This window comes from Crotalus tigris, unplaced genomic scaffold, assembly GCF_016545835.1.
Source record: "Crotalus tigris isolate CLP2741 ecotype Arizona unplaced genomic scaffold, ASM1654583v1 scf7180000018105.1476442, whole genome shotgun sequence".
NCBI lineage: Eukaryota > Metazoa > Chordata > Lepidosauria > Squamata > Viperidae > Crotalus > Crotalus tigris.
Window position 1 is genome coordinate 529,348 of NW_024096826.1, and position 23,093 is coordinate 552,440.

General features: G+C 37.9%; 1 protein-coding gene across 5 annotated transcripts in view; it reads right to left on the bottom strand.

Moving 5' to 3' along the window:
- The window catches only part of SF3B1 (splicing factor 3b subunit 1), a 28,223-nt gene extending 8,874 nt beyond the window's left edge, over window positions 1–19,349 (bottom strand). The window contains exons 1-17 of one of the 5 annotated variants that reach the window (XM_039347972.1): window positions 19,215–19,242; window positions 14,711–14,877; window positions 14,418–14,519; window positions 13,345–13,459; window positions 11,478–11,557; window positions 8,821–8,988; window positions 8,273–8,510; window positions 7,585–7,797; window positions 7,016–7,137; window positions 6,321–6,518; window positions 6,130–6,231; window positions 5,634–5,813; window positions 4,837–4,923; window positions 4,300–4,570; window positions 3,288–3,433; window positions 3,058–3,204; window positions 54–179 (exon numbers count right to left, since the gene is read on the bottom strand). In XM_039347972.1, the coding sequence (XP_039203906.1) occupies window positions 54–179; window positions 3,058–3,204; window positions 3,288–3,433; window positions 4,300–4,570; window positions 4,837–4,923; window positions 5,634–5,813; window positions 6,130–6,231; window positions 6,321–6,518; window positions 7,016–7,137; window positions 7,585–7,797; window positions 8,273–8,510; window positions 8,821–8,988; window positions 11,478–11,557; window positions 13,345–13,459; window positions 14,418–14,519; window positions 14,711–14,877; window positions 19,215–19,242 (2,490 nt within the window). Of the gene's footprint in view, window positions 1–53; window positions 180–3,057; window positions 3,205–3,287; window positions 3,434–4,299; window positions 4,571–4,836; window positions 4,924–5,633; window positions 5,814–6,129; window positions 6,232–6,320; window positions 6,519–7,015; window positions 7,138–7,584; window positions 7,798–8,272; window positions 8,511–8,820; window positions 8,989–11,477; window positions 13,324–13,344; window positions 13,460–14,417; window positions 14,520–14,710; window positions 14,878–19,214 lie in introns of those variants that run through there. The other 4 variants (XM_039347974.1, XM_039347973.1, XR_005557256.1 and 1 more) reach the window with 4 other exon arrangements.
- Window positions 19,350–23,093: the final 3,744 nt, after the last annotated feature.

A 23,093-nucleotide genomic window follows, 5' to 3' on the forward strand; every position in this document is an offset into this window, starting at 1 on the left:
TAGGAATTTCTGCTAAAATGTGCTTACTGTACTGATGTCAATAATAGTAATACCTGTCTATAATTTCTTCTATCCAATGCCATTCTATGCTGCCAGAAATGCTTGAAAAATGGAGGCAAAATTTCTGTTTTAATGTAGTTTGCTTCAACACCATCTGTGCCACAACACTGCTTTACCACCTGCAAAAAAAAAAAAAAAAAAGACAAGCTAATGTCAAATTTTCCAGAAAATAAAAATGTTATTCTACCAAGTGTGCTGTATGCATCTCAAATAATTATTTGGAAGAGCATTACAGCAAGAATGGGCAACACTGAATGTTTTTGCATTATGTGTAGTGATTATACTAATGCAGAGCTGCGAATTTAGCAAAATCCAGAGCATTACAAGCTTCTCATGTTTACATTAACAATCTTTAGAATTTCCTCAGAAACCAATTAGTTCGAAATCCAGCTCAACTACTACTTTATTAGCCAATTTTAAAAAGCTGCTATAGCTTTATTTCAGAATCTCTTTCAGCATTATTTGGATAGTGGACAGAAACATATCAACATACTTTTAATATTGTGAAGTCTAATTCTTCAGCTAAAATGTAGATGCTAATCATGAATATTTTTATTAAGAAACTGAAGTTCTCTTCCAGTTCCGGATCGCGGTGCTTCTAGTCGTACGAAGAGACTTGTCTCGTCGGCTAGTTTCTCTCCACCGGTAGACCCTTATGCGGGTCGAAAGTTGCCCTGGAGGTTGCGTCGAAGAGGCTTCGCTTGGCTGTGGAGGAGTGGTGGCTCCTCCAGCTGTCCGGGCCAACTCTGAGGCCGATGGAGAAGACCGGCCAGTAAAATGGCCGATCACCTAGCCGCTAGAAACCGCAAGTCAAAGAACATCTAAGCTTGAAAATCCACCGTGATGAATCCGGATGAGACTTTTTTTTGCTCCTCTTTTTATTCTAGTTTGCTTTTTTTTTTTTTTTTTTTTTTTTTTTTTGCCTGTAAGAGCCCTGTTGGAATTATTTCCCTGGCTTGGAAAAGCAGCTCCTACATGTTTGGGAAGAAAGGCGTTGAACAAAAGAATAGAACAAAATCTTAAAGACTACATTTTTTTTTATACATGTTTTGGGGTACTGAAAATTTTTTTTCTTAAGAACTGTACTATCAGTTTATGCTGTCGTTCTTTTTTGTTGAGCGGTATTATTATCTTATATTGGAAAAGTATTTCTTTCTCCACTTTTTCCTTAAAAAATAGAAAAAAGGGGAAAAGGGGGGGAATAAATGACTCTTGAAAAAGATTTATTAGCTTATTGAGGACATCTACTGGTCAAAAGCTAATATTGTAATTGTTGACTATTTGGAGATGAGATGGTTTTGGCCTTTAAACTGTTTTTTTAAGAGAAAGATAACCTGATGCAGCTGAACAACTTTTAAAAAGACGCCGCATTCACACTTAAATTGTAAACTTATTCTGGAAAAGATCTATGAGGCTAAAGAAGAAATATGTGCTACAATGAAAGAGATTACTACAGAATTAAGAGCCAGAATCTCTCCTTTAAACTTCAAAATTGACTCTCATACTACTTCTGACTATTCTATAAAACAGACTACACAAGAGGACTTAACTGAGAATAAAGAGAAATTGACTTTGTCTCACAAGCAGTTCACTTATGGTTTTGAGGATCAGGAAAAGCAAAGACTGAGATCTGAAATGTCAAAGCAACGAAACTTTATGGTTAAGAGAAACAGAGGGCCAATGCAGAGGCCAAGATGGTTTTCATGGATCCAAATGATACTGCAAGCAATAAAGAGAGACTTATCAGCTGGAAGGGAAGCTCTGTTATGGAAACCTACCTGGCAGAAGAAGAAGGCCAGAATAAGACTGAAAAGAAGTGAAATTTAAAATTTTATGTAATGGCTTAAAAGCAATTTAGAATTATGGATTGATTTAAGGACTAAGATTATGAGCTAGATGTAAGAGAAACGGGCAATTAATGGAAGATATATATTACATTGACTAAGAATGTATTTTTTGGATTGATAGGTTTAGTGATATGAAAATTATTATTTTTAATAAGATGATTTTGTTTGATGTCCAATGGATTGAAATGATTTAAGGTTTGATATTATCTTGTCAGCTTAAAGAGATTGACTGATGGATTAGATATGTATAGGCTAGATAAATATTTTAGCTTAAAAAGGAGATATTTTTAGGTAATGGAATTATGGATTGATTTAAAGTCTAAGATTGTGAGTTAGAAGAGAAAAAGGGGTGATTAATGGAATATATATTAAATTGATTAAGAATGTGTTTCTTTAGAATGATAGGTTTATTTATAAGAAATTATTATGTAATGTTGAGTTAATCTAATAAGGATTTGTTTGTTTGATAACACGGATGTTATTAGTTAAGAAAATTAACTGGATGAAATTTGAATTCTGTTGAATGGTTTGAAATGATTTAAGGTCAGATTTTATTCTGTCAGCTTAAAGAGATTGATTGATGGATGGATTAGATACATATAGGATAGATTAATATTTTATCTTAAATAAGGGATATTAGTGGAAGAAGAAATAAATAAGATGTATGATAAAATTAAGGAACTAGAACATATTTGGAAGGGATACCCGAACTGATAATGTTTATACTTAAAGTTATTTTGATTATGGTAGTGTAAATTTATAAAGCCTTAAAAACAGGTTTAGGTTGAATGAATTTAAGCTAGAACTGGATTATTTTAAATAAAATATGTTACTTCAGGGAAAAAAGAGAGGGAATGTTTGATGTATTGATTGAATTATGTATATATGTTTTGTCTTTCGATCTTTGACTACCCTAACACCACGGTGTGTCTTAAGTACTTTGTTTTGAAAACCAAAAAACCAATAAAACTTGTTTTAAAAAAAAGAAACTGAAGTTCTCACAGTTTTACCACCATCTTTACATTTATGTATACCTCTCTACTTTTATGCATCTCGGAGTCATATTTTTTTTAACCTGATGGCGAGGCTTCTACCACCAGAACAAAGCAGAATCCAACAAATTCCTCCGTGTTCAGATATACTCACGTACCTTCAATACAATCTTCTTCATTTCTTCATCAGGAGACTGAAACTCTCTGATAAGAATTAGCATTACTTCTCTGGTATAGTAGTTGGCATACTCTGCATCCATGAGTGGAATAAGATAACCTATGGCTTTCAAGAAAGCAGCCAGACCCTAAAAATATATAAAACAAATATTATTATAAATAACACCACCTGTTAACTAATATTACCTGACTGATGTTAAATCAGACATACCTTTCCTCTGTGTTGACGTATGCCTTTCCAGAGGGGCTTTAGAACAGAGTCAAATGATTCAATGCCGTATGGGGTGGCTGCTTCAGCTAAAGCAGCAATGGCTAAAGCACTAATGGTGCGTACTTTCTGTTGCTCATCCACCAAGCCTGCAAAACAAATACATAGTTTGTTCTATATTTCAGACATATTATAGTGAAAGGAAAATTTGTAACTAAGCTGCCATTTTTAAAAACTCACAAAGCCTCTGCTGCTGATCTGTCTATCCCAAAGTTTATAAAACTTAAGTAACTGCTGCAGACTTTCCATCTGCTGTCATGTTCATCCAAAGCTGCCATCATCTAGGCCAGGGCTCTTCAAACTTGGGCCTTTTATGACTTGTGGACTTCAACTCTCAGAATTCCTCAGCCAGGCATGCTGGCTGAGGAATTCTGGGAGTTGAAGTCCGTAAGTTATAAAAGGGCCAAGTTTGAAGACCCCTGAACTAGGCTTCGAGGAGGACAGTCGCTGACTTCCCATCAAATGTTATCTCAAAAATTATCCTAAATTATTAACCCTGCAGAGCAGTTCCTTTAATGTCTGAAAAAAAAACCTGATGAACACAGTCTTTCCCTTTCTCTGAAAGCAGTAAAAGAAGTTGTCTGAACCTTCCTTATTTAATAAATGCTCTGCCTGCTTTTTATCATTTTTCCTGCTAAAGGAACAGATAAAGAACATCTAATTTATATAAAATAAGGTGTTAAGATGTTCTTCTCCTGCTCCCTAGCAGGAAAAGAACATCTAATTTATTTTATTAAATAAGGGAGGTCCAGGCAACTTCTCTTACTGGATAAAGATCAACTGTTAAGTTTTATTCTTAAATGTAAAGACTCTGCTAAATTTCAAAAGAAATAGACAAAAAGACTGCTTTAATCTATTTCATTTGTTACAGATTACTAACATCCAATTCTAAATCATTCGATTCCATAGTTACAGAACAACAGCACTGTATAACTAACATATTTAACACACCTACCGTGTTCAATAATTTCAACCAAACTCCTGAGATGGGGTAAAATTGCACAACCCATTAGAATAGCAATCTGCTGCACAATCTTGATGCCAGTGTGTCTGGCTTGCCAAGACTTCTTGCTTTTGCACACAGCTTTTAAAAATGGCAACAAGGATGGAATTCCTAGGGCAGAAGCAACAACAGCAAAAGCTCGAGCTGTTGTGTTACGAACATATTCATCCATGTTATCGATATCAGGTCGCATAGTAGAGATCATTGTTGCCAGCCCAGCTGCCTGAATGGACCCAAAACATAAGAATCTGTTAATCCAACCTTAAACCAAAAACTATAAACACCCATGTTCCATATTTTGTCGTTATTGTCGTTACTTTTCAGTGATAAAATATGGCTTCAAGTGAAACATTCTCGTTAAAAAGCTCAATTGTGTGTGCATATCTATAAATCAATTTAAATTCTACACAACTATTTGGCACCTCTGTTCCTCCACCTCTAAGCTAATTTCTGTTAATATCAACGCAATAGATTAGAAAGATATATTACCTTAGCCAGGTTGGAAATTATTTCTCTGCCTTCCACTCTAGCATAGTAATCTTCATCAATCAGCAAAGGTTCAATGACCACAAGAATCTAAAAGAAATTTAATGAAAGTTAAAACTCTTTTAAAACTCTTAAATGTTTAATACAAATAATGGAATATTAACTCTGCAAGCAAAAATGAAGCCTCAGTCTCTTGTAAGATAAACACTTGATGGTCTTAGAATTCCACTTAAAGGTTAATTTTGGAAAACTGTATACCACATATATATTGAAACCACCTGAATTAATCATTTAACAAGACAGCATTTCATAGGTAACACTAAAGAATCCTTTGAAGGATTATTTAAAACCCGTGGCTTGCCTGCTCACTCTCTGTTGCTAGTGTGGCTGGGAATGAAAGAAATTATGGTTCAATTATCTCAATTCTTAGCCTATTAAAATGATACTTTTAACCAATTGCTAAAAAAAGAAAACCTGCCAACCCCTAGTACTTTAAAAAAAAAAAGCTTATAATCACAATCCTCTATTTTTACATGATGCTAATTCTCCTGTCATTTGGAAGAAAGGAGAGGCAAGGGAAAAGTGCCTGAATCAAAAACTGCACAAAGATTAGAAGCTTGCACATGAAATCCTATATCCTAGAATAGTGTTACACAACAATTATAGCCAGTATTGTTCTACATTTATACGCAGAATATAGTTACAATTATGATTTTACAACAGGCAAGCATCTATTCTAAAATTGTGGGCTTCTGATCAAGTATGTAACACACTGAAATACTGTATTCAGAGACACAAACCTTGTGCACATATGGCCGGACTAAATCATCCAACTTATATAAGATCCTGTCAATAACTTTAACAAGCAAGTGGCGTTCTTGATCTTCAAGGGTTGGAGACATCAGAAGGGGCAAAATTTGATTGAACAGTGGGCCAGCTCCAAATTCTCGAGCTTTGTCAGTAATCTGTCGCAAAGCAGCCTATGGAAGTAGAAGAAAAAAGCATAGCATTATACATGGTCTGTTCATTCCAAAATTCCACCAAGTCAAATAATCAATTATAAAGTTGCATTTCTGTTACATTTGACACCACAGTGCATTTCTACATTGGAAGCATTTTAGTTATGACATGTAAACAAACAAGCATATTTACGAAGACCAGCTTATTAACAAAATGTATGTATACACACACACACATCTCAAAGCTGAAAGCAATCTGGGAACAAAGAAAAGAAAAAAGGAACCAAAAGTGGGGATAAAAGGAAAATGCCATTGATATAGAAGTAGTTTATCTTACCTTCCTCATTGGAGGGGTGCCATTTTTTATCTTCAAAAGCAGTTTCATTATTTTTCTTTCTTTCTGTTCCTCTGGACTAAGAGTTGATTCATCAACATCAACCTGTAATTGTCATATATGTACAAGATTAATGTATATTTACTTGAATTCCTTCACCAAAGAACACAACACTGTCAGTCCAAAGAACTCACCAGCAGTTTATCAAAATATTGTATGTCATCTGGCTTTAAGAAAGGAAGATTTCCTGAGGGCTGGTCATTGACACTCTTCATAGTTCTGTCTTCTGTTTGCATGTGGAATCCAGTCATACCACCCAAGGGGGTTGGTGTTGCTGTAAGTTTACGAGCTGGAGTACGAATAGGAACATAACCTGCCGGGGGAGGGAGAACCTGAACGGACAAATAAGCACATAGTCACATTACAGAAGTAAAAAGGAATTTCATATTTTAAAATGAAAAACTTCACAGCTGTTTTTTTATAGGAATAGTTGCAATTTATTTGTTAGATTTGTTATTTGTTAATTTGTACACTCCCTTTGTTCTAGAAAAGGGGTGTTAAACTGGTGGCCTGCGGGCCGATGAGTCACGCACAGGCCACGCCCACCCTGGCTCCGCAAAGGCAAAAAAATGTCACGATACGTCATGTGACACGATCGAAAGAGACATGTCAAACTCACATCACATGACGTCGCGCAACGTATCAGGCCAGTTTTGCCATTACTGGCAATCAGGTGGGCGTGGCTTCTGGATGACGCATCCGGCCCGTGGGCCGGCAGTTTGACACCCGTTCTAGAAGCTCAAGGTGATTTATATAGCATTCCCTATGTTTCCCTAAAACAAGAACCTTGTAAGAGAGACGTTATCATTGTACAAGGCTTATTCCTTACCCGATAGCCCTCAGGAAACATAGCATCCAACTCTTCATCAGAAAGGGGTCTATTTCTCTCATCAATTTCTCTTTCCCATCGCCAGGCTTGAAGTTGTTCAGGAGTCATGCTCATTATGTGCCCTATAAAGAATATATTCAATATACTAAGCACATGGAGACAACATGCGCATTTTTTAAAATTCTTGGCAAAGTTTTCAAGCCATTGCTATAAGCAGTTATGTTTCCAAAAATGCTTTAACTTCACCTGATAACTATGAAGTTTGAGTAAAGCACAAATATGAGACATTAGTTAAGTATGACGGATATTCAGGCTAAGTTCAACATAAAGCAATTATGATTATAGAATAGGATTTCATTTGTTCCCTACTTTCCTTTTTCTGTTTCCAGAATGTTCAGGTAAGTTCCTATTCAAGGCAAATTGCAGGCAGAGCAAATGCATGCATGTGCGCTTTAATTAAACTTTTAAGAATAACAAAAATTCAACTGGCAAAAGATCACTTCTCATATAATACCTCGGAATCTAGCTAACATAATTAGGTTTTTGGCTGTTAACGCAACTGAAATTACCTGGTGTAGGTGTTGCCATGTTCATAGCTGGTGTACCAATTGGTGTTTTGCCTGGTGTTAATACAGGGGTGCTGCCACCCATCTGACTTGCCGGTGTCTCATCCCAACGTGATTTTCTTTTACTTGCTCCAGGAGTTGGCGTTTCACCAATGGAATCCCCCCCTCGATCAGTACGAGGAGTTTCTGCCCATCCACTCCCATGTCCCGGGGTATCTGGAAAACAAAATCCAACCATTTAAAATTGATTTCAGTTCACACATGGAAGTAAAAACTTTCACAGTACTTATATCTAACCACCTAATCTCAGGTTTATCAAACCAAGCAATGGGTCATTAGTTTTAATTTCCAGGACTGATATGCAGAGAGCATACTAGCATGCAACATTGTCCTGTTTCTCCATCAATGTACCTGAAATACATGATTTTTTTAAAAAGTGGCTTATTAGGTTACTTACACTCGACTTTTAGCTTAAGTATCAATATGTTATCAAGATATAGCTAAAGCTTATTTGAACCTGGGGGACAAATCAAGTAAATAGAACAGAAACTCCTGAACTCAAAAAGCTTTCCAACAGCATACCAAATAAAAAGTTGGCCTCATTTGAAATTAGATAATCTGCTAAACATAATATATTAATTTACTGATTGATACTGATTAAACATATTTTATTATGTTCCACAAAGAATACCTCTTTCTGTTTTGGGAGTCTCATCCCATCGATTCTTCCGAGCACTGGAAGTTGCCCCTCCATGTCCGGGGGTTGCATGACCAGGTGTATCACCACGCCCAGGTGTTGCAGCTCCTGATGGTGTATGACTAGGAGTTGGATCCCATATTTTAGATCCAGGGGTTGCTCCAGGTGTCTCACTACCCTTTGCACGGCCAGGTGTTTCATCCCAGCGCAGTGACGGAGTATGTCCAGGTGTCTGAATAAAACAAAACAGGGTTTAAAGAAAAAGTATTCTGAGTTGTCATCTTTTTAAAAAGACATCTATTGTATCTTTCAGTCCATGTCTATTTCAAATGACAGGATACATTATTCTTCTTAAAAATGTTAAGGCTTAGACCTGCAGATTCATTTGCACTGATGGATTAATTTACAAATGTCACAAAAGAACATCGTCTGTGCTTGAAAGAGGTATCTGTTGAGCACTATATAGCGCTATATATTTTATTTCTAAGTTGGCAGATTCAAAGTTAATGAATAAAAAAATAGAATATGCATTAAGATGTTACCTCAGCTTGATCCCAGCTAGACAATTTCTTAGGTGTGGCACCAGGAGTCTGGTCAGCAGTCTGGTCCCAACGCCGTTTGCGTTTTGATGGTGGCTGGGATGCAGCACCATTGACGACTTTAAGTTCACCAGCTTTAGCCTTTTCTGCTAGTTGCTGTCGAATTTCTCTCTGTTAAAGAGAAAAGATCATGTATCAAATACTGCGAACAGAAAAATAAGTTCACCAAGTTATTGGTACATTCATATCTTCCAAATGGGTCCACATTTTAATTTGGGGTGTAAGAGTAAACACGTTTCTACAAATGAGCATTTCTAATTATTGGTATTAATCAATTACAAATGATCCTCCTTTAACCAGCATTCAGCAGCTGTTCAAACTCATAACAGTGCTGAATAAGTGGCATTTACCACCAGTCCTCATACTTATGTTAGTCAGTCTCCCCATGGTTATGTGAACTTCATTTGAGACCTTCACCATTGGCTTCCAAGAAGAAAGTCAATGGGGAAGCTGTCACAAATGGTGACTTACTTAACAAATGGCAACTGGAAATACCAGAATTGCTGCCACTAAGCAGCATGTCATTGCTTAGCAACAGAAATTCCAGTCCCATTACTATTATTAAGTGACGACTACCTATATAGCCAAATGAATAGACCCAAACCATATAAAAAAGTGGCATATTTGAAACAAACTACAGAATATATTGGTCTAGAGTTTCCAAATTAGCACATTATTTCCTGGCTAGTGCAAATCACTGTTTTTATCTGAACAAGTATTTATCTGAATAATTTATGCCCAAATTATACTTACATATGTGGCTGAAACATGCTTTATGTACTTCAGTTAATGAACTATGTATGTCCATGTGTGTGTGCCTCTATGAACTTACAATACGCTAAACGACAACTTTTTATATATTCTAAGAGAATCTGAACCATGAGTTAAAGTGGGCCTGGTCAAAGCATTATCTATTCAGCAGACAAATCAGCCTACTTCATGTACAATACCAAGCCAGAATTTTTAATCAGTTTATTAAGCCAGGCAGTCTTCCAGGCTTTTAAATGTTCATTTAACTATATACGAGGGCAATTTAGAAATAAACCTGTTTGGTTATCAATGACATACTCACACAAATACAGAACTTTTATTATACACGTTAGAAAACTACATTACATTACTTTTTGACATAATTGCCATTCAAATTGAGGCACTTGTCATAATGTCTTACAAGGTTTGAAATTCCTTAGTATTAGTTGCTCGGTGCCAAATCTGGGCTATAGGAAGATGATCAAAAACATCCCAACGGAACTGCTTCAAAAGTTCTTGGCCACGTCTAGCGGTGTGCGGGCGAACCAACACCACACCGGAACTCAGCATGCCGATGCTTGTTATGGATGGCCTATCTGAGTTTTCGTAATGTTTCACAGTAGATGTCTGAATTGATGGTCGAACCACGCTCCACAAACTTCACTAGCAGTACTCCTTTGGCAACTTCACATTTGGCAGGATTTTCTATGGCACCACTTCCGGTGTGGTGTTGGTTCACGATAATACTCGCCTGCACACCGCTAGGCACACCCAAATACTTTTGAAGCAGTTCTGTTGGGATGTTTTTGATCACCCCCCCCCGCCATAGCCCAGATTTGGTGCTGAGTGACTGCTTGTTGTTGTTAATTGCGAAGTCGTGTCCGACCTGTCGCGACTCCATGGACAATGTTCCTCCAGGTCTTCCTGTCCTCTACCATCTTCTGGAGTCATTTAAATTCACACCTACTGCTTCAGTGACTCCATCCAGCCCTCTCATTCTCTGTCATCCCCTTCTTCTATTGCCCTCAATCTTTCCCAACATTAGGCTCTTCTCCAGTGAATCCTTCCTTCTCATTAGGTGGCTACTAATGACTGCTACTAAAGTGACTGCTACTAAGGAATTTCAAACCTTGTAAGACGTTATGACAAGTGCCTCAATTTGAACGGCGATTATGTCAAAAAGTAATGTTGTAATTTTCTAATATGTATAATAAAAGTTCTGTATCTGTGACTGTCTGTCACTGATAACCAAATGGAGGTTTATTTCTGAATTTCCCTAGTATTATCTGTATTTCATATTTTAGATTTTGGTAAGTTTTAATGTTGGGGCCCTCAACTTTTCTGGGTTGGCAGCCTGGTGGGAAACGGAGAGGCAGACACCTTTATGCATGCATGCGCATATATACAAATGTGACTGCGCATGCATGCGAACATGGCCACGAGCATGTGCACTCTACAAATGGGGCTGCCAGCGCCGGGGCTGCAGCAAAGCTAGTGCCGGTGCAAAACTCACGAGGCTAGCACCAACACAAGCTGCCAGCCACTCACGCAGCCTGGGTGGCCAAGAGGCCACTGCCCAGTAGTGGGTCGCAGCCCATAGGTTGGAGACCTCTGCCCTAAAGGACCTCTCTGTGTGTTGCCTATCATTATATTTTCCTATAATATTTTCAAGTATTGTTTCCAAAGCATTGCAAGAACTAAGTAGTGGTCATTAAGCAGAGAGGAAATACATCAAAACGAGACATCAATACTAGTGGTTCTTCAGGACTGCCTCAACATGCCATGAACTAAAAAAAGCCCTGCCTAAGAGAAATGAAAACTGAAATTTAAGAATATCATAACCTACTAACCTCTTCTTTTGTTAAATGTTGTTCACGCATAACATCCATGTATGTTCTAGCATTCATTTTAGGATCAGGTGTCTTCCCACCTGCAGAAGAGAACAGCAACAGGACAAAAGCATAATAAGTGCAGGAAAAACAGAAAAGTTGGCTTTTAAAACTGCTCTATTCTAACTTTATTTTATTTCAAAATCAATTAATTTTAATATTTTGACTGATTTTTTTAAGAAATTATATGTATCTTACTTTTATTCACTTTGCTGATCAATTTAACCTGTTTGAACACAAACATAACTACAACAGCTTAAAACAAATATTTTAAAGGAGATAAGAATGATAAAATGACAGCACAGTTAAGAGTCTTCAGAAGTGATGGGTTCCTGGGTTGCTAATCCGGAATACGTACACTTTCGTGCCTTTGTCTCCATCAGCAGTTCTGACTTCAAGCAGCAGAATAGAAGCCTAGAAAATTATCTCTTTACCATTAGTAACACTTTGGAAAGATATTTATAATCAACACATTACCTTGTTCAAGCTGATAAAGCCTATGATATCTGACTATACGTACTACGGTAAACCTAAATAACTCAAATTGTTTCATCATACAGATCAGTGTATATGTTTGATGAATCTGGACATTGAACCCCAGATTCTTAGTCTGTGGAGGCATGTTAAAAGGGCTTCACTTTAAGAGCACCCAATTTCTCCCCCCACTTATTCTGAAGGTATAATTACAACTGTGAACTGATTGCAGTACACTGTTTTTACCATAAGGATACTCACAGGCAAAAAGTCTTTCCCCACATCATAAATATTAATTTGAACCTTGAAATTTATTCTAACTTCAAATATTTACAGAAGCCCAGCCATATAGTAACAATCTTATCTAGGAAGCACTATTTTTAAAGTGCAGATTGGCTATACCAGTAGTATAGCATAAGTATTTAGGTCAAAATAAAATTCTTAATACATTTGCTATGCTGAACATCAATGCCCAATTGGCAGTGTCATTCTGACACTAGCTTTGATAGGACTTTCCTTTGGGATACTTTTTCACCATTATCTACACAGGATGTGTTGAACTGCACCCTTAAGAATGCAGACAGGACTGGCATATAGCAGTACTGCTGTAGGAAAGAAATTAAGGACAGTTAGTATGGGCCTGTGAATTCTGACAATACATGTTTATATCAATGACAGTTAAGCAAGTAAAATCCATATCCCTATTAATTCATGCAGGCTGAAATGCTAATTTACAAAAACCTGCAACCAGTTATAGTTTTAATTAACAGGTGCTCTAAGGTTCCTTGGCAAACTAACTCACCCAAGGAAAGTTTCCATGAGGCCCACAGATACCCCTTGCACTAAGCTAAGTTTATAAAATTTATCAGAATATTTCTGAACTGCTAAAAGTAACAAATGTTCTTAAATGTTACTTTTGTTTCACTTAAGCTTAACTTCTTGAAAATTCAAAATGTGAGAATCAACTGCTCAAGTTTGTTAGGTACCATTTTAAAAGCAGTGACTCTTTATATTCTATTTTCGGATTGAAAGCATCCAGTAAGTTGGAAGATTCTTGAGCACTAAATATTAAAATCACTCAAAGTACAGCATATATAACCAAGCAATAAGAAAAGAAAAACCTTTAACCCTTTGTGTTTCTATGGCAATGGTTCATTATTTTCTTGTCCTTCTACCTGGAAAGAAAATCTGTATTATAAAAGATGAACAAAATGGCAAACTATGATTTCAAACAACTTTCAAAGTATAAACTAAAACTCCTGAATTTTCAAGCATGCCAACAGAAATCAAAGGGCTAAAGATAATTTAAGGAAACAAAACTGATAAAATTGAGTGAAAAATTAAAATAATTTACCATCTGCAAAAGGATCAAGACGTTCAGGGGAAATAATCATCATCCGCCTCCGATTTTTGTATTCATCTTCCCTATCGGCAATCTTTTGTGGACGATGTTCAGCAAATGGATCATACTAAAAGTCAGATAAGTAAGATACAACTCTCAATAAAAGTTGCAGGTAAAGGTTCTCCCTTAACACCACCAACATAAAAAAACGTGTTTATTTATTTTATTGTAATACTATCATAATACTTGGAAAGTATTGCTGAATGCGGACATTTCTATAGTTGCATTCAAAAGCACCATTCTACTGTTGTTACAAAGGTGTAAACCACTGGAACAGATTATTCTATCATATTCAAAACCTGTTCTGGAGTGTTGAAAGACATTCTGGAGAACCAGGGGAAAGATGGGAGATAGACAAACTGAAGACAATTTCTGCTAAAAAAAAAAACAACAACTTTATGTCGCTATAGTCAACATTGCTTCAGCAGTCTAAAAGGGTAGTGATTAGTACTACGGTTGTATTACATTAATGGCATACTATTTATATCTGAGTTCTAATTTCCAGTTGATCTTACACGGGCCGGACAAGGCTACCCAAGGGCCAGAGGTGGCCCGGGTGCATGAAGTGCCCAGATCCATCAAAATATATTCTACTAAATAAGGAATCTTGTCTATGTATAAATTATCTTGATCAGAGGTAGTCCTTAATTATCGTAATTGGGACCAAGATTTATTTTGCTAAGTGAACATTAAATGAAATCATATAACCACACCTCCTAGTGGAAGCAGTTCCTGCTGTGGTCATTAAGCCAGGACCATGCAGTCCTGGCTTAATGACCTCACATTTGTTTTGTCCTGCACAAACAGCCTCCACTTCAATTCCTCCCCTACCTATCACACTCCTTCCATCTTTGGTCTTTTGGACGCCCTGCACAGGATAGCTGATAAAGAGGCCACTGTATTCCACTGACCCCAATTGACCCTTGTTCTTTTTTTCCTTGGCGCAGGGGCTGTCAATGCTCTACATATTTATTATATATATAATACCTCTGTATGTTATTGCATTAATATATTCTAAAATTCACCTGTTCAGTTGACTGTGGTATGTCATTAAGTAATGCCACCGGTGCATGATACCCAGGCTTCTTCTGACCAAGCAAACTTGTAGAAGAATAGTCGTCGTCATCCTACATAAATCAAGATGGTTAGGAGACATCAACACTATTTTTATTGAATATATTTTTGTACTAAAATAATTCAAGATTTCTTTAAAAAAAATTAAATGCAACTGTTTAAGCATAACTGTTAAACAACTGAATCCATGAAGTCTTTAAATAATACAGTTGTGCTATTACTAATTAAAATAAGTTACACTTACATCTTCAAGTTCAGTTGCTGCAATTGAAGTTACATATCCAGCAAACCTGCTGTCACTTCCACCATAGATCTCTTGATCATAATACCCTGTAGAATCAAGGCCAACTCCTTGAGCTTCATCAAGTGCAGCTTTTTTGCCTTGAATTTCTCGAATCTGTGCTTCAATATCTGTGAAAGTTACAAGCCAATATTATATACATTTCAAAACAATTTTATAAACATACTGAAAGCATTACATTGACCTTTTCTATAACTTTTATCTTTTCTCCACTTAATTTGTGAATCTTGACAAAATTGATTTTGAGAACTTACATACTACTTCTGTGTAAGATTTAAATGTATAATTTGAATGTTCTAATACACACCTTGGTGTTAAGAATAATTATATGAATATGCTTAGAAAAACATCAAATGCACAATTATTCTCTGGGGAAAATTCTGCCACTCACTGATTTTGAAAAGTTCATCTTTATTCCCAGTCAAATTTGGTTTGTGTGACTCCATAAACCATAACGAATTTTTGGATGACAGAGTGTAATTACACTCTAACCTGAGTCAGACAACTGTCTGAAAACACAAAAAAACAGCCAGGAAAAAACTCCTATGTTCATTCATCACATACAAATTAGGGTTTTTTCTTTCTCAAAGAAGTCTAACAGAATCCATTTTTCTGTTATGGTGTTGTAGGACAATTGGTTTTAGGTATCCCACAGCAGCATTTTTAGCATTGTTACACAGTGGAAATACCAATATGTTAGGAACTGGTCTCAACATTTCCTAGTTTTTCTACCCTCTTTTTTAAGATTTTGAGTTGGAGAGCAGGAACTAGCTTTCTATCACTCTATACAAGAGGTCCCCAATCTTTTGGGCACCAGGGACCAGTTACGTAGAGAGAGATTTTTCCATAGACCAGAGGGGGTGTGGTTTTGTGTGCTGCCTGTATCCGCAGATGGGGCTTTGCTTGTTTGTGCAACCCGGTTGCTGGCATGCTGTGGCCTGCTTCCGGTCCATGGACCAGGGGTTGGGGACCCCTGCTCTATACATCAAATGCCTACAGTTAATAAGCCATGGATTATACTGTCAGCTCGCCCTCCCCTCCATGCATAGGAAAAGAAAGTATTAAAGCATTTTTAGAGAAAACTTAAGTTTCACATTATGTGGGGAATGCATTCTGTTCTAACCAAATGTATTCAATGATACTATATCAAACCATATTTTGCTTAAACCAGTTATATTGGAATATATTCCAGTTTCATAGTCATCCATAATGCAAAAATACATTTTTCAAGAGAGTAAAAGTTTTATTTGTTCTTATGCACAAAAGAACAACAGCACATATGCCCAATTCTTAATTAACAGGATTCTTCAGCATATCATTCAGCAAGGTAAAAAAGGTAAGGGTTTTCCCTGTCCAGTCATGTTTGGCTCTATGGGGCGATGTTCAATTCTGTTTCCTAGCTGAGGGAGCCAGTGTTGTCCAAAGACACATCCATGGTTACATGGTAGGCATGATTATATGCCAAGGTGCACCGGCTGTGTTATCTTCCCACTGAAGTGGTACCTATTTATCTACTTGCATTTGCATGCTTTCAAACTGCTAGGTTGGCACAAGTAACAGGAGCTCACCCTGATGCCTGTGGCCTGGGTCTCAAACACTGGCAAAATTAAGTAACTGTCCCCACAACAAACAACTGGCTTACTGGTAACCAATATTCCAATTTTGTAAAAATGCTACCCATACATTTTAGAACAAAATAATGCATCATATTATTAAAAAGGTTACAAATAATTTTCGAAAGCTTAAAGCTCTTCTAACTTATCAGAGAAGATATTATATGCCAGAACTTTTACTCATATGCACTGAAGTGAGAAAAACACATTGTTTAAGAACATTAAAAAACACACTTCTATAAATAAAGGCTATGCTTGCATCACTTTAGTTCTTAGAATTCATTTTAGAATCTTTATTCATGACTTTCAATTCTGATTTGTAAGAGTGGAACTAATTGGAAGTCTGAATTCAGACATCATAGATAGTACACTTTGGTTGATTGGTTTCAATCTATCCTGACAGCAACAGCCAAATGGAAGCACCTGAGCAAAAATACCCTGCCATTCTGATCAATCCCAGTTAAGCAGGAACTCTTAAAGTTATTGCTTAATGTGATATGCAAATACACTCTTTTGAATAAATAAATAAATAAATAACATTGGAAGGGACCTTAGAGATCATCTAGTCCAACCCCCTGCTCAGACAGGAAACCCTATACCATTTCAGACAAATGGCTGTCCAGTCTCTTCTTAAAAACTTCCAGTGTTGGAGCATTCACCGCTTCTGGAGGCAGGTTGTTCCATTGGTTAATTGTTCTAACTGTCAGGTATCTAGCACCGAATACATGAATATCTAGCTATGGATAGCTAGGCATTTCAATAAACGCACTGTTTTTTATCCAGCTCTGAATATGAATAGACCAACTTATTAAAAAGCAAACTTTTTTGCTTTATTAGTTGTAAAACATAATTTTTAATCTTTCCCTGAATATTTTTTGGCATATATCCAAACTAAATCATTTTTCTATTAAAGAAACTGACTCACCAGACTATTAGGCAAATTCTCAAACCGCTGATTAAAGAACACATTTACCCCAAATTTGGCTCCCTTTCCATGCCTAGAAGTTGGTTATGCTTAGAATTGTCTTGGGTCCTGCCCTCCATGTTTGTTTTCACATCCTGACCTACTCTAGTATATAGATCAGGCATGTCAAACTCACGACGTATCGGGACTTTTTCCCCCATTGCCGGCAATGGGGTGGGCACAGTTTCGGCATGTAGATGTACCATTACCAGAAATCTTAATGCCATGAAAAATACTTCCCAGTTCAAATTTTTAAAATAAATTGGGGGGAGGGGAATGATGAAATATTTTCTGATCAGTTCTACACATATGGCACTAATTTTAAAATATATATTATGTGGTACATTTACTGACTGCCATAATTAGTAGATAGCTAATTATTAAAAAATTATTTTGGATCATTTTCCCCATTCATAAATAACAGCTCCTTTTTTATGCAATGGGAACACTGAATTTTCATTTAATTTTTCCAATATCTTTATAATTGTTTCTAATTATATAATCTCTAGTTTTCCTAAAACCTTTAAAACTGTTCAATGTTCATCAACCAACATTCATGACATAATGTGTAGAGTTTAAAGTAAAAAACCCATTTCCTCATTATCTAAAAAAAAAAAAAAAACCTAAGATGCTTAACTTAGTTTGATACATCTTGAACTTTCTACTGAAAAGAACAAGCCAATCTGAAATAGAAAGTTCATAAATAACCCAGGCAGGAAAAATGTAAAAAGAGCTGTAAGGTCCTCTCTTAACAGAAGCCACTGAAGAAATGGAGAATACCAAATGTGCCCAAAGTTACACTTGCAAATTATATTCCCACAATATGGCATGCTACATATGGAAGGTTACAAACTGGCTACCTTTACATAACAGATACAAATAACATTTTGCCTTATAACTGCTTACAATTGCTTTAGAAAGGAAGAAAGATCAAAGTACCGGTATGTATGATTTAACCTGCCACGTCTATATTTTTTTCTCCAAGAATTCAACAATAACCCAGTGAGGTAGAGTATGTTTATTAATACATTCATTGAGAGTAAATCATGATCTTAGTAATCCTATTAATTTATTAAATAAAGTATGCTTAATAAATTTACTAAGAGTAAATCATACACCTAGTAACGCTAACTATGATTTATCGTGAGAGTGCTTCCACTGTTATGAGTGAATCTAAACTTGGGTCTCTTCATCCTAGTTCAAAACCGTAACCACACACTCCCGTATTTTGAGCTCCCTTTCTCACGTCTGTCACTTGCAGATTCCCTTGGTAAACCTTTTACACCTTTTAACCGTCCTACGTTAAACAACGAGCTCCCCCTCAAAGTAGGCGATCTTTCATCAGACGCCCAACATTAAAAGAGAAAACGGGCCTATGTCCAAACATGTCAATCTGGATCTACTCATTCTCGCACATTTTTCTCCAGTCGCGTAGTTTCATTAACAAAACATGATTGTAAAATAAAGTCGTCGTCGTTTAACGAACAAAAACGTTCCCCTTTTCATCCCGTGAGCTGGCACCAAAGGGTGCGCGCTTATTTCGAAGTGGCAAAGAAACAGATGTTCGTATCTTACGGGCCCATCTTAACGCCCTTTGCTTTCCAACTCACACCCAACTTCTCTAGTCGCCCTCCGGGCCTACCCCTCGGAGCTACCGACACACAGGCCAGACGGAGAGGAGCGCGCAAGGCGGAGAAGATCGCCCCGCGACGCCATTACGCGCAGGCCCGGGCCCGCCGGAGAACCAGCCGCTCACCGCCCGACTCTCCTCCCACCCTGCACCTTTCTCGATGGCGAGCGACCGTTTGAAAGGGAAGGCACGGAGCCGTGACCAAAAGGAGCCACGTGGACTAACATAACCGTTTCCTACCTTCGTGGGTCTTGGCGATCTTCGCCATTTTGTGGAGCTCGAAGAAAAACGGGAAGCGAGATGGAAGGGGGCGCCGAGCGCCTTCTCGCAACGACGTCAACTTCCGCTAGTGGGCGGGGTTGCGAGGGAAGCTCCCCGCGCAGGCGGGGAGGAAGGAAGGCGGGTAAAACGGTAGATCGTAAAACTTGCGGAGTCGCTCAAATGCAGAGAGAGACGAGGTCCCTGCTCTTGGAATTCTGCCCTTTGTATAAAACCCCAGCCTTCGCCTGCTTCTCGGAAGGCCGCTCGTTGCGAGTGCGTCCCCAAAAAGTATCCGTTGGGTTAAAAATACAGAGATCTTTATAGGTGGCACAACGAATAGGTTTGTTTCTATTTAAACGAGACTTTCAAACTTTATTTCCCGGTCCAACCAAGAGACTTGACGCTAAGGTGTTGGGCTCTTGATCCTGATTTTGCTGGATGAGAGTTTGAATCGGAGGTAATTATTTTAAACGCGGTGTCGTTTGTTCAAAGGCGAGAGGAGGTTTTGAGGAGCCTCGATTGCTCTGAGTATGAAATTAAGGAGGTAACAGCTGCACCGTGCCTTAATAGCGAAGCCTATATGATGGACTCCACTTCTGTCTGCATATGGACCTGAATCTATTCTTGGATAAACGTGCAATATATTTTTATTAAAAGACAACATACATGACAGTGTTAAATACATGATATTATTGAGACTCTTGAACATGATTAGAATGAAAATTGGAAATATATGTACTCTATTTTCTGGAGGAATATTTAAACTAAACAGCGGGGACAGTGAATTAATTGATACAGAACATCCCTGTCCCCGGCAATCTAAAAACTATAGTGTTATCAGTACATGTAACATAGATGTGTGTGCGGACAAGAATATCAACCTTGTTGTCAAGCAAAATCAAGCTTCTAATAGTGAATGTCACACGAAGTGCACTAACCAAATAGGTAGTAAGACAATAGGGGAACTCAGGCACCACACAGGTTACATAGAAAGTAAAGACAGGGTCAGTCCTAAAGGACTCAAATGTCTATACACCAATGCACAGAGTATGAACAGCAAACAGGGTGAATTAGAAATTCAGGTTAATGAGGGCAGATATGATATAGTTGCCATTACGGAAACGTTGTGGGACGAAACACACAGCTAAAGGGATTTAAATTATTTAAAAGAAACAGACCAAATAAAAGAGGAAGCAGAGTTGCTCTATATGTAAGAAATAACTACATCTCTACAAAAATAGAGCACAAACAATAATGAAAACTGTATTGAATGCATTTGGGTCAATATAAAAGGAGAGAAAAAATGACATTACCATAGGTGGATACTACAGGCCACCCAACCAAACAGGAAATAGATGAACTTTTTGCTAGTCAGCTAACTAAGGTATGTAGGAAGCACATCATAATAGTAATGGGGGACTTTAACTGCCCTGATATCAACTGGGAGATAAACTCTGCACCAAGTGGAAGCTCAAACAGATTCCTTGCAAACCAAGCAGACAATTTTGTCTCTCAAAAAGTAGAGAAGGGAACTAAGGGATTAGCCATATTGGATCTAATTCTTACTAACAGAGATGAAATGATAGAAGGTGTTGAAGCCACAGGAACCTTGGAGGGAAGTGATCATGCAATATTGGAATTCAACATTATGGAAGCACAAGCAATAGAACACAATCAAACTAGAGTCTTGGACTTTAAGAGAGCTAATTTCAATAAACTTAGAGAGGGCTTGGGAAGGATTCCATGGATGAGAATCCTCAAGGGGAAAACAACTCAAGAAGCTTGGGAAATTTTGAAAATGAGATAATAAAAGCCCAGTCTAGCACAATACCAACAAAGAGGAAAAATAATAGCTCTCAAAAGAAACCAGCATGGTTGCATAAAGAACTCTCTGATCAACTGAAAGATTAAAAAGGACAAGTATAGAAAGTGGAAAGAGAGACACATAACTAAGTCAGAATATCAGCAAATAGCCCGAGCTTGCAAAGACGAAGTGAGGAAAGCTAAGGCTCAAAATGAACTAAGGCTTGCGACCAAAGTCAAAAATAACAAAAAAAGCTTGTTTCAACATGTAAAAAACAAGAAGAAAGTGAAGGTAATGATTGGTCCATTAGTGGGGGAAAGTGGCAAGAAGGTGACAAGCAACAGGGAGAAAGCAGAACTATTTAACTCGTTTTTTGCATCTGTCTTTACACAAAGGGAAAAAACAGACCAACCTACCAAAAATAGTGCCATAAAAAACAGAATAGAAACGCAAGTTAAGATAGGCAAGAAAACAGTAAGTGAGCACCTGTCCAGCCTAGACGAGTTCAAATCACCAGGACCAGATGGATTACACCTCAGGGTTCTCAAGGAACTGGCAGATGTGATCTCAGAACCATTGAACTATATTTTTCAAAGATCCTGGAGCACTGGGGAACTACCGGAGGACTGGAAAAGAGCTGATGTAGTTCCCATCTTCAAAAAAGGGGAAAAAATGGACTCAGGAAATTACAGACCTATCAGCCTGACCTCAATACCTGGGAAAATTCTGGAAAAGATAATGAAACAACGAATCAGTGAACACCTAGAGGCAAACAAAGTCATTACTAAAAGCCAACATGGGTTTGTCAAAAACAGATCATGCCAGACAAATCTTATTGCATTCTTTGACCAAGTTACAAAATTAGTGGATCAGAGGAATGCTGTGGATATAATTTACTTGGACTTCAGTAAGACATTTGATAAAGTAGATCACAACCTACTACTTGATAAGATAGAAAAATGTGGATTAGACAGCATCACCACTAGATGGCTCTGTAGCTGGCTGACCAGCTGTATTCAGCGTGTGGTCCTCAATGGAACCGCATCTACATGAAGGGAAGTGTGTAGTGGGGTGCCCCAAGGCTCTGTTCTGGGCCCAGTGCTCTTCAACCTCTTTATCAACGATTTGGACGAGGAGATAGATGGGGAAATCATCAAATTTGCAGACAACACCAAGCTGGCAGGAATAGCCAACACTCCAGAAGACATGCTTAGGATACAGGAGGATCTAGACCAGGGGTAGGCAACCCAAAACACTCAAAGAGCCACTTGGACCCATTTCCCACCAAAAACAAAACACCGGGAGCCGCAAAATCCTTTTGATATCTAAAATGAAGATAACACTGCATATATCCTTTTTTACCTTTATTATAGGTGTGTGTGTGTGTTTGTGTCTGTGTATATGTGTGTGTGTGTATATGTATGTATACACACACACACACACATATATATACACATACATACACATACACATACAGGTAAAAAAAGGATATATGCAGTGTTATCTTCATTTTAGATGTCAAAAGGGTTTCTCTCTCTCTCTCTGTCTGTCTCTCTCTCTCCCTCCCTCTCTATCTGCCCTTGGTCTGCCTGCCACTCCTCTTCCCCCACTCTCTTTCTTTCTCTCTCTCTCTTTCCTCTCTCTCTCTCTCTCTCCCTCCCTCCCTCTCTCTCTCTCTCTCTTTCTCTCTCTCCTATCTGCTGCTCACCTGGCAAGCTTCAAGCTGTTGTCCAACAAGCTCAGGGTAAGCAACCTCGTCTCTTTTATGACTCATGGACTTCAACTCCCAGAATTCCTGAGTCAGCCTAGCTGGGCTAGCTAGCTCTCTCCTGCCCTTCCTGCTTCCTGCAGAGACGCAGCAAAGGGAGGAGCTCCGTCCAGAAAGCTTTTCAGCTCCTCAGAGAACACTGTGAGTGCAATCTTTTTTACACACACACACAGAGAGAGAGAGAGAGAGAGAGAGAGGCTGGGAGCCACCGGGGAAGGCTCAAAGAGCCGCATGCGGCTCTGGAGCCGCAGGTTGCCGACCTGTGATCTAGACAGACTTGAACACT